General features: G+C 39.2%; 1 protein-coding gene across 1 annotated transcript in view; it reads right to left on the bottom strand.

Annotated features, from left to right (window-relative positions):
• Positions 1-2,348: 2,348 nt before the first annotated feature.
• Positions 2,349-13,100, bottom strand: part of LOC107660724 (metastasis-associated protein MTA2-like) — a 28,145-nt gene continuing 17,393 nt past the window's right edge. The window contains exons 3-18 of the mRNA XM_016450122.1: positions 12,030-12,123; positions 8,477-8,594; positions 8,265-8,328; positions 6,092-6,209; positions 5,679-5,781; positions 5,486-5,585; positions 5,172-5,360; positions 4,998-5,072; positions 4,837-4,895; positions 3,968-4,068; positions 3,747-3,886; positions 3,343-3,571; positions 3,134-3,223; positions 2,821-2,939; positions 2,594-2,736; positions 2,349-2,518 (exon numbers count right to left, since the gene is read on the bottom strand). Of these exons, the coding sequence (XP_016305608.1) occupies positions 2,365-2,518; positions 2,594-2,736; positions 2,821-2,939; positions 3,134-3,223; positions 3,343-3,571; positions 3,747-3,886; positions 3,968-4,068; positions 4,837-4,895; positions 4,998-5,072; positions 5,172-5,360; positions 5,486-5,585; positions 5,679-5,781; positions 6,092-6,209; positions 8,265-8,328; positions 8,477-8,594; positions 12,030-12,123 (1,896 nt within the window). The 3' untranslated portion in view covers positions 2,349-2,364. The remainder of the gene's footprint in view (positions 2,519-2,593; positions 2,737-2,820; positions 2,940-3,133; positions 3,224-3,342; positions 3,572-3,746; positions 3,887-3,967; positions 4,069-4,836; positions 4,896-4,997; positions 5,073-5,171; positions 5,361-5,485; positions 5,586-5,678; positions 5,782-6,091; positions 6,210-8,264; positions 8,329-8,476; positions 8,595-12,029; positions 12,124-13,100) is intronic.

Raw genomic sequence — 13,100 nt, 5'->3', positions numbered from 1 at the left:
CATTTTCCAGTTTTGTCACAGGCATGTTTTTGGAAATATGCATTTTCAATGTTACATCGGTTAAAGGTGCAGTATGTAAATTTTAGTGGCATCTAGCGGTGAGGTTGCGAAATGCAACCAACGGCTCAGTCCCCCGCTCACCCCTCCCTTTAGAGAAGCTATGGTGGCCGATACACGACTAAAAGAGGTCGTCGGTAAAGACAGCAGAGAGCACTGAGATTTCTTTACAAAGGTAAATTAAATAATTATATTTACTTAATTATTTAATAAATCGTTGTTATTGCGAATATTAATGTACTTGTTCATCATTGTGTCAGTGTTTTATTCGCAAGAACAACAAAGTGACGAAACGCGCTGTGTAGAGCAATTTGTCCGTTTAGGGCTACTGTAGAAACATGGTGGCGACTTCCATGTAAGGGGACCCGCGGTGTATGTAGCTATAAATTGCTCAATCTAAGGTAATAAAAACATAACGGTTCATTAAGTAAGGTCTTTATACACCTCTGAAAACATAGTTATGTATATTATATTGCATTTCTGTCAATAGATCTATGTAAATATTACACATTGCACCTTTAAATCATCTAAAGTTACACAACTGTACAAACCAACCAGACATTCACACTTTACAACCTCATTTTCACTCACAAAAAAACTAAAATAAATATGGTGTCTACCATGAATAACGTCCACTGCAAGTGCAAATAAATCAATACCCATGTAGCTACACTAAAGAAACATGAAACACTGCCTGATCAGGACCACAAAACAAAAGATCTTTATTTTCTTATCACAAGATACATTAAAGGATACAGAGACACTGGAATATTAAAAAAAAAGTTTGAGTTGTGAGTTGAAAGAAATTTCTCATTGACATACAAAACTGAAATCCTTCACATCCTTGAATCAAACCCTAAAATCAACCAGTCTTCCCTCTCCCAACTCTATCCCATAATGGAGATCAATGTTAACGTTTTTTTTTTTTTCCAAGCTTTGCCAAAACATTGTAGGGTAACGAACCCCCTTCATAAAAAACGGGTGACAATTAAAAGGGGACATGTTAACATTTATTTGTGTCTTTAGTGTGCAGTGCACGCTCCATTTGTTTAAGAAACATTACAAAACCCCTAATCGGGGGAACGATTTGCAATGAAATTTTGTGTTGACTAATCTCAACAAGCCAGGAAGTCTGTCAAAAAAGCCCAACCGTTCAGCTCAAAAAGAAAAAGCTTAATCATAAGGCAAAAATATGCATCAATATCAGCCTATAATCGAGTCATTACTAGAAAAACTCAAAACATCTCTTCCCTCTCATTATCTACAATTGCTAACAATAGCTTCCCAGTAGCCCATAAGACCTTTATAACACAAATGCGAGTGCGTCAACATGTTTGGAAAAAGAGTAGATGTGGAAAACAAACTTTTGGCTTTGTTCATGATGTGATATATGGAAAAGGCTCAATTATTGAGGTACAAAACAGGCCAAACTGATTGCGACATCCAACCAACTCAAACCAAGATTCGCCTTACATTCATGAACACCTTCAACACTTTACTACAACCAGAAGCCTTCTTAACTCAACAAACGTGTTTTCATACTAAGACCTGCGAGACCTTCAAATATCACTGACTGGAGTAGCTACACTGCAGGAGATTTGGATCAATGATCACAAAAAAAAAAAAGAGTTTGAGAAACCAGGTCGCTATCAATAAACACCAACTCGACTGCAGATCTGCTGTAAAGCGAGCAATACATTTGCTGCAATGCATTTCATGATACCATCTTTCCACAATTCAGCTAGGCCTGAAAGGCTGGAACCACAAGTACTGGCTGAAATAAAATGAGCAGCGCAATCATTTATTTGTCTATATAGCATGAAAAAGGGTGATTTTTGTTTTTAACATAAGCAACCTAAGAAATTGAGAAAATGACGGTAAAAAGACCATGTACTCCCGCACACATTCAAATCCCACTTTCCATACACACAAGAATCAAACTCTTGAAAAATCCAGTTAATATTTATACAGATAACGACAGAACTGGAGAAAAATAAAGTGTGCTTTTCCACCATCTTAGAATGAACATGATTTGCTTTAAATTACACTGTTAAAAGGATTTGCAATTTAAAAAAGCAACGGGACAGCAGGGCACCGAACCCTTAAACTATAACACTGGGAGTAAAATGCTATGAAGTGTGGTGTATGCTGGTGTAAGAGTATGGGGTAGGTCATCATCCCAAGCACGTGAGCGTGGTGTGTGTATGGGATCTGGGGGGACAACAGAAGACGAGGAATAAAGAAGAACAGCTGACGATGGCGGGTTTAACATGCTCTGGCAATGGATGTGGTCTACTGGAACATCGCTCAGTCCTCCAACACGATTGGCTCGCTGGTGCTGGAGGGTATGATGGGTACGGGAAGCGGCCGGGGCGGCACGGGAAGTTTGATTCTGACTGGGAGGTGTGGTTTTCTGGCCGCCCGCCTCATCTCGGCCTGAGTGAGGTGTTTCCTCAGGGCTCTGTAAACCACAAATACGTGGAATTAGTCTCAGGAAATCGCAAAAACATGTGGATGGGATGTTTTGGAAACATACCTGGTGTCTTTCGTAGCCACAAACACCACTGGATTCGGAGCATCTCCTTGACTGACCTTCTGCCTCTTAATGACTGACTGGGTGGCTGCTCTCATTCCCAATGCGAACGGTCTTCCATTGGTGGACAAAGAATTACCCCCAGCCTGCAGCCAATGAGAGCGCTTAGATCTGTGTACACCGTTTTCTACCTGCGGGAAGGTTAACGTGTCTTTGTATGTGATACTCACATTGTCGAAGGGCCTCTTGCCCAGTAGGGCGGATGCGCTCCGAGGCTGGTTAACCTGGTTACGGTTGATAGGGGTTGGAGCACCTCGAGGGGCTTTGAGTTTCAAAGGAGCTTGAACAGCTGAAGAATAAAACAAGCACAATCACTCCAAATATTCAAATCTGATAAGTCAAATGATCAGTTTTCAGATATAACATCGTGCCAAACAGTTGACTTTTATGTCTCATCATTAAAGGCAATGTGTGTTAATTTTTCCCATGTTAAAATAGTTTTTCAATCCCTATTTTGGTTTTGATTGAATACTGAAGCCATACCCAATTCTTTAACTATATTGATGAGGGACGGTCGAGGAATAAGGCGGTTCTTCATAGCACTCTTTGCTGCTTTAGGAAGTCTTATCATACCTAAAAAGAGAAAAAGAAACAGTCAAAACATAAATCTGGAGATAAAAAAAACATGTTTATGCTACTGCATACAAATTGAGGGAGAAAACAAGTTTGTATGTTTGCAATTGAATACTCACACTCTGCTTTGACAGCATTGGCATTAATGGAAGCGTAGGGGCGTCGAGCTGCTCGGCGGGACTGCAGGATGTCCTGGCACACCCGACGGGCGATTCGAGTGAGTTTAGTGGTCTGCAGGATGAAGGTCTGCCGATTTTTAGCCAGAAGTTTAGCTCTCCCTGCGCTGCTGGTAAACGGGGACATGCCCTGAACCTCCTGGCGGGTCATGTGACCACGTGGAGCTGCATCCTATTGGAAAGATATATGATGTTCAGTAATCGATTTGGCAATTTTAGAAATGTATAATTTAGCCACCAAGATGACTAATGAAACATACTAAATTTCTCACTGTTGATTTTTGTATGCATTAAATATTTTAAAATACAGTAAACAGGTACATCAAAAAAAGACAGGGTTAACATACTGAGCCAGCTCTTGTGGCACCTTCTAGTTGAGTAGGGGTCTTAAGACCACCATACTTCTTCCAGTAAATCCAACAGGATGCACATAGTCGGCACTGCATGTTGGGAGGGCCCCATGCGTACCACTGCTGGGACTGGGCAGCTGGAGGAGTAGCAAGTCGAACAGATCATTATAATGGACAGGAATAATTGAGCTTATATTTAAATACTTGAGTTCACTCACTGTGGCAACTTTCACAACTGAGGCCTTTCTGGTAGCCAGTGGCACCATTCATGCCAGGTTTACTTCCAGGTGCATTGATCTGGTTGGGGTTGGGTTTGGTGCTGAAGGAGAGAACAAAATTTAGATTCTCAAACAGCAGACAAAAATGTATTACAGGAAAGAAGTTGACAAGTTGAAGAAAAAATATCTTAATCTAACCTAAATGTATACATACAACAGACTAGATAAATAGCTACTTTTCATTCTGTGCTAATATTGTGTTCATTAACAGTTTAACACACTACTATTGAAAAATATGGGGTCAGTAAGAGGTTTTTTTTTTTTTTAAAGAAATTGTTTTCATTCAACAAGGATGCATTGCTCAAAATCGACACTAGAGATTTCCACATTGTTACAGAACACTGTTATTGTTCTTTTGAACTTTCTATTCATCAAAGATCTTAAAAAAATGACCAGTCTTGACAAAAATATTAAGCAGGTGTTTACAACACTGATAAGAAGAAATGTTTCTTGAGCAGCAAATCAGCATATTATGATTTCTGAAAGATCATGTGACACTGAAGACTGCAATAATGGCTGCTAAAGCTTCAGCTTTACCATCTCAGAAATAAATTACATTTTAAAATATATTAAAATAGAATACTTATTTTAAATTGTAATAATATTTCACTACATAAATATTTTTCATGCATTTATGATCAAATAAATGCAGCATGGTGAGCATAAGACACTTTAAAACTGTAACCCTCTTTTAAAAAATATGGGATTTGGCCCTTTATTAATGGACACCAATTTGTTGTACATATTTGGAAAGTGCCACTTGAATTCATAAAAAGAAAAAAAAAAGTGCTGTGACACTAGATACTCACTAGGTGGGGATGTACACCTGCTTCAGCTTGCTGTCGGCCTCTGCTGCCTTTAGTCTTTTCTGGGGAGAAAAAAATGTTTTAAATAGCATTCGTATGCATGAATAAATGTTCACATATCAACATTAATTTTGGTTTTTAAAAAAACTCTGAAAGTTTGTTACCTGCTGGATGTAACGATCAGTAGTCTTCCACATGTAGTAGAACTGGACCACGCTAGCTAATGACTTCCAGGGCAACTGCAGGACAACAAATAAATTAATTTAAATCTTTTGAGCTTTCCCAAATAGTGCAGTGTGTGTGAGAGCAAATGCTCAAGTACGGCGTTTCAAACTCACAAAGTCTTGGCGAATGTCATTGAAGTCTTTGCCATATTTCTCCAGAGCCTCCTCGAACAGCATGGCTTCTGAGGCGCTCCACTCTTCCATCTCGTCCCTGCACAGCACCGGGCCACCCTGCGGCACCAGCGTCGACATGGCCTTGGCGAGATCATAGCCGTTCTTCTGCAGAGTGTCCATGGCGTGGAACTACAGATAGACGGGACAGTGTGAATATCAGATGTGCATGAAAACGCGAGTGAGGTGGCAGTGAATGAATCGCTCTTTTGAGTAGTTAAGGAAGAGATTGTGATTGGATGCTTTCATTCTCTCACCAGCGTGATGTCTCTAGATGCTGCCGCTGCGCTCATGTGCAGACTGGGTTGGCGGATTGAACTGCTGCAGTCTAGTGCACGTGCAAATGTACCAATAGCCCTAAAAGTACCCAATATTTGAATTAACATCATGCTAATGAATAAAACCATTTTAAAGCAGCAATAATAATCGGTCTAAGAGTGAAATACTAACCGTGCCACCACCAGGAACTGGTCTATCTGAGGATCCTTCAGCTGGTTATTAGTATCCCAAACCTTTGTCTCAAGCTTCTCCTGCACTCGATTGTCTGAATCACCTGAGTGGGGAAAACATTGTATTAATGATTGGTTTTGAATTAGTGAATCAGTTTTGAATTAGCCATTCAATATCCAACACCTCTCCCTAAAATGTGTGCTGAAAATATCAATACCAGGATCTGAAGTACTGATGCAATATTGTGATGAGAATCATGCGAGTAGGACACATTGTAAACATTGTAGCTGTTTCAGCATCAGACGTCTGATATTGCCACTACTGGAGCTTCTTGAAAATTGGAGGTTTTTTAGACATCAAAATGAAATCTTTTTTAGCAACACCAAGGCGTGGAGATGTTACAATCTTCTGACCTTCAGCCAGTTTGTCAGGGATCTCTGCCTGGTATTTGGATCCCACTCTGATCTCGCCCTGGTCAGCCAGCAGGGTCTTTTGCATTGGGTCAAACACCAGAGAGTAGAAGAAGCAGTCCTACAGAACACACACATTATAAAACACAAACACTTCATGCAGTTGGCCATTTGATCATTTTAAATCAACAAAAGGTGTTCACTTGTCTAATAACTTGATTTTGCCTTATATCAACAGAAAAAAAAAATTCCAAAAATATTAAAAATATATATTTTTAAAAATACACTACCATTCAAATTGGGATCCGTTTTTTTTTTTTTAAATACTTTCATTCAGCATTTATAGTGTTATGAAAGATTTCAATTTCAAATAATGCTGTTTCTATTCATCAGATAATGTAAAATGTATCATGGTTTCCACAAAAATATGAAGTAGCACAACTGTTTTTAACATTGATAATAAGAAATGTTTCTGAAGGATCATGAAGGAAGACTGGAGTAATGGCTGCTGAAAATTCGGCTCTACCATCACAGGAAGAAATTCAATTTTAAATTATATTACATAAAAAAAAAACAAAAAACAGTTACTTTAAATTGTAATAATATTTCAATGTTACTGTTTTCACTACTGTATTTTTGTTCAAATAAATGCAGCTTTGGTGAGAAAAAGAGGTTTCTTTCAAAAATATTTGTAAATTATATAAATATGTAAATTCAGTACAACAAATACTACCTTGACATAAATCAATTATAGTTTTTTTTATGTAGTATTGTAGTTTTGTATAGTAATGAGAGTTGGAGGGAAAAAAATTACCTTAATTCTTATGAAAATATCAATACAAAAACAAATCTGTTCTTAAGAACAAGCTTTGTTTACTTAAAGCATAACAAAATGTTTTTTTTTTTTTTACAGTTTTTTTTTTTCAGGTTTTTTTTTTCAGGAGTGAAACATGACAACTTTTAACAGATTTCATGAGATTCACTTGTCATGTTATGGCTTGTCTCTCAGGGGCCGTTTACACGACAACGTTTTCAGCCAAAAACTGGAAGCTTTTTATGCGTTTTGCCTGTTCGTTTACACGACAACGGCATTTTGGGTACTGAAAATGCATATTTTTGAAAACGGGTTTCAAAGTGCAAGTTTTAGAAAACGCCACCGTTGTCGTTTCCGTGTAAACACCCAAAATGGGAATCTTTGAAAACGGTGACGTAAATACTACCTTGACATAAATCAATTATAGTTTTTTTTATGTAGTATTGTAGTTTTGTATAGTAATGAGAGTTGGAGGGAAAAAAATTACCTTAATTCTTATGAAAATATCAATACAAAAACAAATCTGTTCTTAAGAACAAGCTTTGTTTACTTAAAGCATAACAAAATGTTTTTTTTTTTTTTACAGTTTTTTTTTTCAGGAGTGAAACATGACAACTTTTAACAGATTTCATGAGATTCACTTGTCATGTTATGGCTTGTCTCTCAGGGGCCGTTTACACGACAACGTTTTCAGCCAAAAACTGGAAGCTTTTTATGCGTTTTGCCTGTTCGTTTACACGACAACGGCGTTTTGGGGACTGAAAACGCATATTTTTGAAAACAGGTTTCAAAGTGCAAGTTTTTGAAAACGGCACCATTATTATTTCCGTGTAAACACCCACAACGGGAATCTTTGAAAACGGTGACGTCGTGCGCGTGCATAGTACGTGTTAGGCATGTAGCATGCGCAGTACGTGTCAATTTTAAAGGCAAGCGCGAACAAACATACACAATAATGGCGGAGTACATGGTATTGTTGTTGCTGCTCAAGAGTTTGCTAACGCTTCTTCAGCAAAGTGTGGATTTACTTCACCAATATTACAACCAACAGCGGAGACGCATCATATACAACATATAATCGTCACTAGGTAGTGTTTACTAACAAGGTGACAGCGCCAACTACTGGCCTGGCATACGTAATACAGTGTTTTTGGCCATTTTTGGCGGATATGTGTAAACGCTAATCGTTTTGAAAACGTTGTCGTGTATACGTGAAACTTTTTCCAAAAACCTTTCAGTTTTTGACTACATCGTTGTCGTGTAAACGTAGCCTCAATCATGGCTTTAGTGATGGTGGTAGCTTTGTGACACTCCATGATAAACCGTACAGTGAGTGCTCTTGTCCTGCAGGTGGACTCTTACCTCTCTCTCTAGGTAGATAGTTAAAGCATCAGTCTCGTTCAAAAGTGTGACGTTGCATTTTCCTCTGTAGAAAAACAATAAGCCAAAACATGCATGGTATAAATAAGACTTATCACTACAAATCAATCGCCTTGTATACAGAGTCTGAGTCTGGGCTCTGATGGGATTATACCATTCAATCCAGAGATGTTTGTGTCTGTGAGTGTATTTACCGTATGTGTGTGGCCGGGAGAGACTCAAACTGTCGAGACAGGAACAGTTCTCTGTGCTTGAGCTGGTGTTTCTGCTGTTCTGACATTGAAGGCTGCTTGGACTCCTCTTCAAAGTCTCCTAAAATACACACACACGCAAACATATGAGTGTGGCGCTAATGGCCTTAATTAGTTCTGATGTGAACCAGCTTCCTCTCAGAACATACAGACCAAATCTTAAGTTTACACATCCCTTTAGGTTATTAGTAATGGTTGTGAACTTGTGATCAATTTCACACTCATTCAGAGATACAAGTAACTTAAATATCCTTCATGAGAATGGTTGACTTGTAAGGGAAGTAAACGATTATGTGCAGATCCAACTCAAAATGACTTGAACTGAATGCATTTCAAGAACATTACTTTTGACTTTAACACCAATTTGCAACGCTAACAGAGAAAGATGCTCGTGTGAGGTGAGGAGACTTGGCAGGACTTTTTCAGCCGATCTGACCGGGCTCCATCCCTGCACAGAGCCGAAGGAAACCCTGTCAATGAAGAGGGCGGGATATCAAACCACACCCCTTTCCATTAACCCCTCCTGCCACCCCGGTGGCCCTGCCCCCTCCTTTCTCTCCCCTTGGCCAATGCCTCCCTGCCAGCTTTCCTGGGAAACCCTGTGCAATAAACCTGAGGCGCCCATCCCCCCATTGAGCAACAACCCCCCCCCCCATGCACAAGTACGCATTAAAAAAAAAAAATGCCACAAGCTCTTTCACACATGCACAAGCAGACAAGCACTCAAGACACATGTGCGACAAATCCATCATAACTGCACTCTCAGAGCCAAACACGCACACATATACATGCGTTTATAAACACTTTCACTCCTTGACAAAGACAGCAGCCAGACAGTGTTAACCTAGTGTTAACCCTTTGAGCAACGTGGCCCGGTGGGTCCCATGAAGGCTCTTTTGTTCTGAGAGCACAGGGTGGATGGCAGCTGAGGATAAGCACAGAGGAGCCCATTCAGGACGGGGAGGGAGGGGGAGGGTTAAAGGAGGAAGCTGGGCAGAAGGTAGCGAAGGGAGGAGGTGATGTAAATGGGAGCCCTGATCTTGTGTAACAGGACAGTGCTGGTGCTGTAGAGTGCCGCGACATAAAGAGGAGGATACGTTCAGTAGTAAACAGGCCGCCAAGCAGACATTGAACCCTCATGACTGCAAAGGATTTGAATGTTAACTCCAGCCCATGCCAATGCAACCTCCTCAACTCAAACCTGACCCTACTCTGAAATGGTTAGGTAAATACACTGCATTACAACAGTTTTACGGCAGTTCACGTACACAAAATTTACATACAAATTAACCACTACCTCAGGCATGTCGGAGAAATAAAAAATCTTTCAGACATGTGGGATTGTTTGCAGCTGTGTTATACAAATATTTAGGGATGTGCAAACAAAGCTACACATTTTCAAAATCAACTAGTCAGTGGGTTGTCTGAATGACTAATCAAAGCAACCCTATCAGATGCATTTCTCAGAGGGCGCTCGCATAGGATGTTTTTAAAAATGGAGCACAACAGAGGGCATCGGTTTCCAGACATTTTTCGATGTTGAGATTATTAATGAGAATTTGCACCACTCATTGTGTGGTGCAATGGACAAAGACAATTATCTGTATGTGTGAAGAACAACAACAGCGTGAACTGATTTCAAGAACTCAAGTTCTTTCAACTGTACAATTGACAGATACTCAAAAATAGATCATAAGGCTGAATATCAATAGCATTTTAGTGCACAAAACCAACATAGTCCTCAAAAATAAAAAGGATGTGATGATCACGCTTAATGTCTGAAACACTACTTAAACCAGCTGATATAAAAGTCTAGCAGTAAATGTCTCAAATGACTAGTATTTTAAAATTAGTGATGCAACTTAGAGAACTTAAAAAAAATAAAATAAAATTAACTAAATCTACGATTGCTTTACTAGTCGACCATCCTGTCCATTCCTAATTATAATGGAAGTGATCTAGTTTTGTTTCTTGTGTAGACTGGTGTCCCTCTACTAAATCCTTCTGTTTTGTCCTGTCGGCACCTGTACCTGAATAGAAATCTCTGGATTTCTGAAGAAGGAAAATGCATGCAATTCAAAACATTCTACAAATGCACATCCCTTTGAGTGTTTATTTAGTAAACAAGTAAATATTTCAGATAATTAGATGACATTCTCAACCATCAATACAAGAGACATTTTACCATAAATTAGGCATGAAATAAAAGCTTGTTAATTGCTGCAATCTCATGTGAGTGACAGGTTACCGTTATTGTCCTTACGCTGGTGTACATATAATGTTGTGCGAGTGAGAGTACATTTTAGATTAAAGGGGTCATCAGATGCAAAATTCACTTTTACATGGTGTTTGAACATAAATGTGTGTTGGCAGTGTGTGTACACAACCACCCTATAATGATAAAAATCCACCCAGTGCTTTTTTTTTTTTTAAATCCCCAAAAAAAATAACCCCTTTCTCAGATCAAGCCATTCACAGATTCTGGCCTGATGTACGTCACACAGACCCGCCCTGAGTGAGCTGTCATCAGTCCACCACTGTTTCAACGCCGGAGCAAGTGTAGACAAGAATGTCTCCTAAGCGACTGAGGTGTTTTGTTGTTGGATGTAATAATGAACATAGCAGTCGTCGTTTACTCCCGACAACTGAGCCGCTGAAGATTACATTTGTGTTTGAAGGGAATGCGCCCCCCTGAGCTATCTAAATGCATTTATGTACGCGCGAATCATTCGTCATCCAGCTTCACCTCCAGAAGAAGTGAGTACAAGTTTTTTTTTGCAATATTTGCAAATTGCTTTTCCTAATAATGTGCTAGTTAGCAAGATCTGCGACGAATCCGCATTTACAATCCGCTAAAGTTTACAGTCTCGTGAGAACGGCTCGTCGCCCCACAGAAGAGAGGGGCGGGGTGAGCAGAGCTCATTAGCATTTAAAGCGACATGCACCGAAACCGCTCGCTTTGAACAGAGCTGTTTTTGACAAGGTAAAAGGGGTGTTGTTTTACACTACCATTGAGAAATTTTAACCAAAGTATGTATCAACTTAAGGAAAATGGGCATCTGATGTCCCTTTTAAAGATTATGAGGGCACATGAATTAGAAAAAAAAAAAAAATTGTTTTGATATCATGATCAGTTTAAATCTGTTCAGCATAATTCCACAGATTTTCCCTCCAACTCATTGTAGAATGTAAATTCTCAATTTCATAGAGGAATACGATCAACAAAAATCTTAGGATTTTCTTGCAGACATCTGCTTCTACATTCGGACTGAAGACTTCAAATACATAAAATGCAAAGTCATATAATATGCAACTTAATTATATATGGATTGATCCTCTTTGGTGCATTAAATGCTGTTCCCAATGCCTTTTAATGCTGAAAATCCTAGTTGGTGTTTCACTGCAAATAGTACATCTACATAGTGACACCGTATCTTTATTTTAAATGTGATGAAGAGGCGTGAATTGAAGGAGACTGAAACAGTAAGGTACTCACTTGCATTGCTATCGGCTAGAGTGTTCAGATTGGTGGATATATCTCTCCGCCTGAAGAGACAGACCACCTTGGCTTCTACATTTCCATTGGCAGTCTTGGGGAGACATGCAAAGAGAAACAGTGTTAGAAAGAACATTCACACACAGTCATTTTCTCTATACAGTGTGTAAAGTAAGTGCTTTAAGTGCTCTTACTGTCTTCATGTCATGTACTTGTAAAAACCCACAATTTAAGTATAACTTTTAAAGTAAAACTTGAACTGAATGATACTGCCTATGATTTACATGCAAGTGCACCAATATTTAAGCTGCCAAGTAAAAAGTTGTGAGCCCTATTAATAACTAAATTTCTACTCATTTTCCAGCATTGAAAATGAACCACTCTATATGGAAATGAAAACCACATCTTCCTCATTAATGCAACACAGTGTGGGTTAAGAGTTGTGTATATTCAAGACAGCACTGAATTCTGACTAACACGTATACATATTGAACACAGACACCACTTCCATTAGTTTACCCATCCTGCTGAGCTTCATAGCCCTTCAAAATGAGGTTATATAAAGTATTTTAATCCCTGCTCCAGGAAAAATGCCTGTGTCATTCTCAGCATTATGTAAGTCTCTTTCGGCTGGATCTTCATCTCAAACAGCCCAGTGTGAATCAGTAGACAACAGGATGATGGCTGAGCATTAGCAATGCACAACAGAGGGGAGCAGGTGACAGAGACAGTCTGTTACGCTGCCATGAGTGACAATGCATAAGCAGAGAGCTGGCATATGTCAATCATCCATGTTCAGTGTAATGTTCAAATCTCTGCACATGCAATTGATGATGTATGATAAATGATTGGTGGACATCAAAAGCCCCAACCAATCAGTTAGTCTGACTCTAGGCTGTAAGAACAGTGACACACCAGATTCATTATGTATGCTGATATATTGGCACTAGGCATGGGCTGATTACCGGTATCAAGGTATACCGCGGTTTGAAAATTTCACGGTTTCAAAACCACTAACATTTTCCGTTATACCGTTCCTGCGGTATGCGCTGTTTTTCATGTCTCCTCAAA

This window comes from Sinocyclocheilus anshuiensis, unplaced genomic scaffold (assembly GCF_001515605.1).
Source record: "Sinocyclocheilus anshuiensis isolate Anshui unplaced genomic scaffold, SAMN03320099.WGS_v1.1 scaffold1823, whole genome shotgun sequence".
NCBI lineage: Eukaryota > Metazoa > Chordata > Actinopteri > Cypriniformes > Cyprinidae > Sinocyclocheilus > Sinocyclocheilus anshuiensis.
Note: the sequence above shows the minus strand (reverse complement) of the source record. Positions and strands in the feature narration are given on the sequence as shown.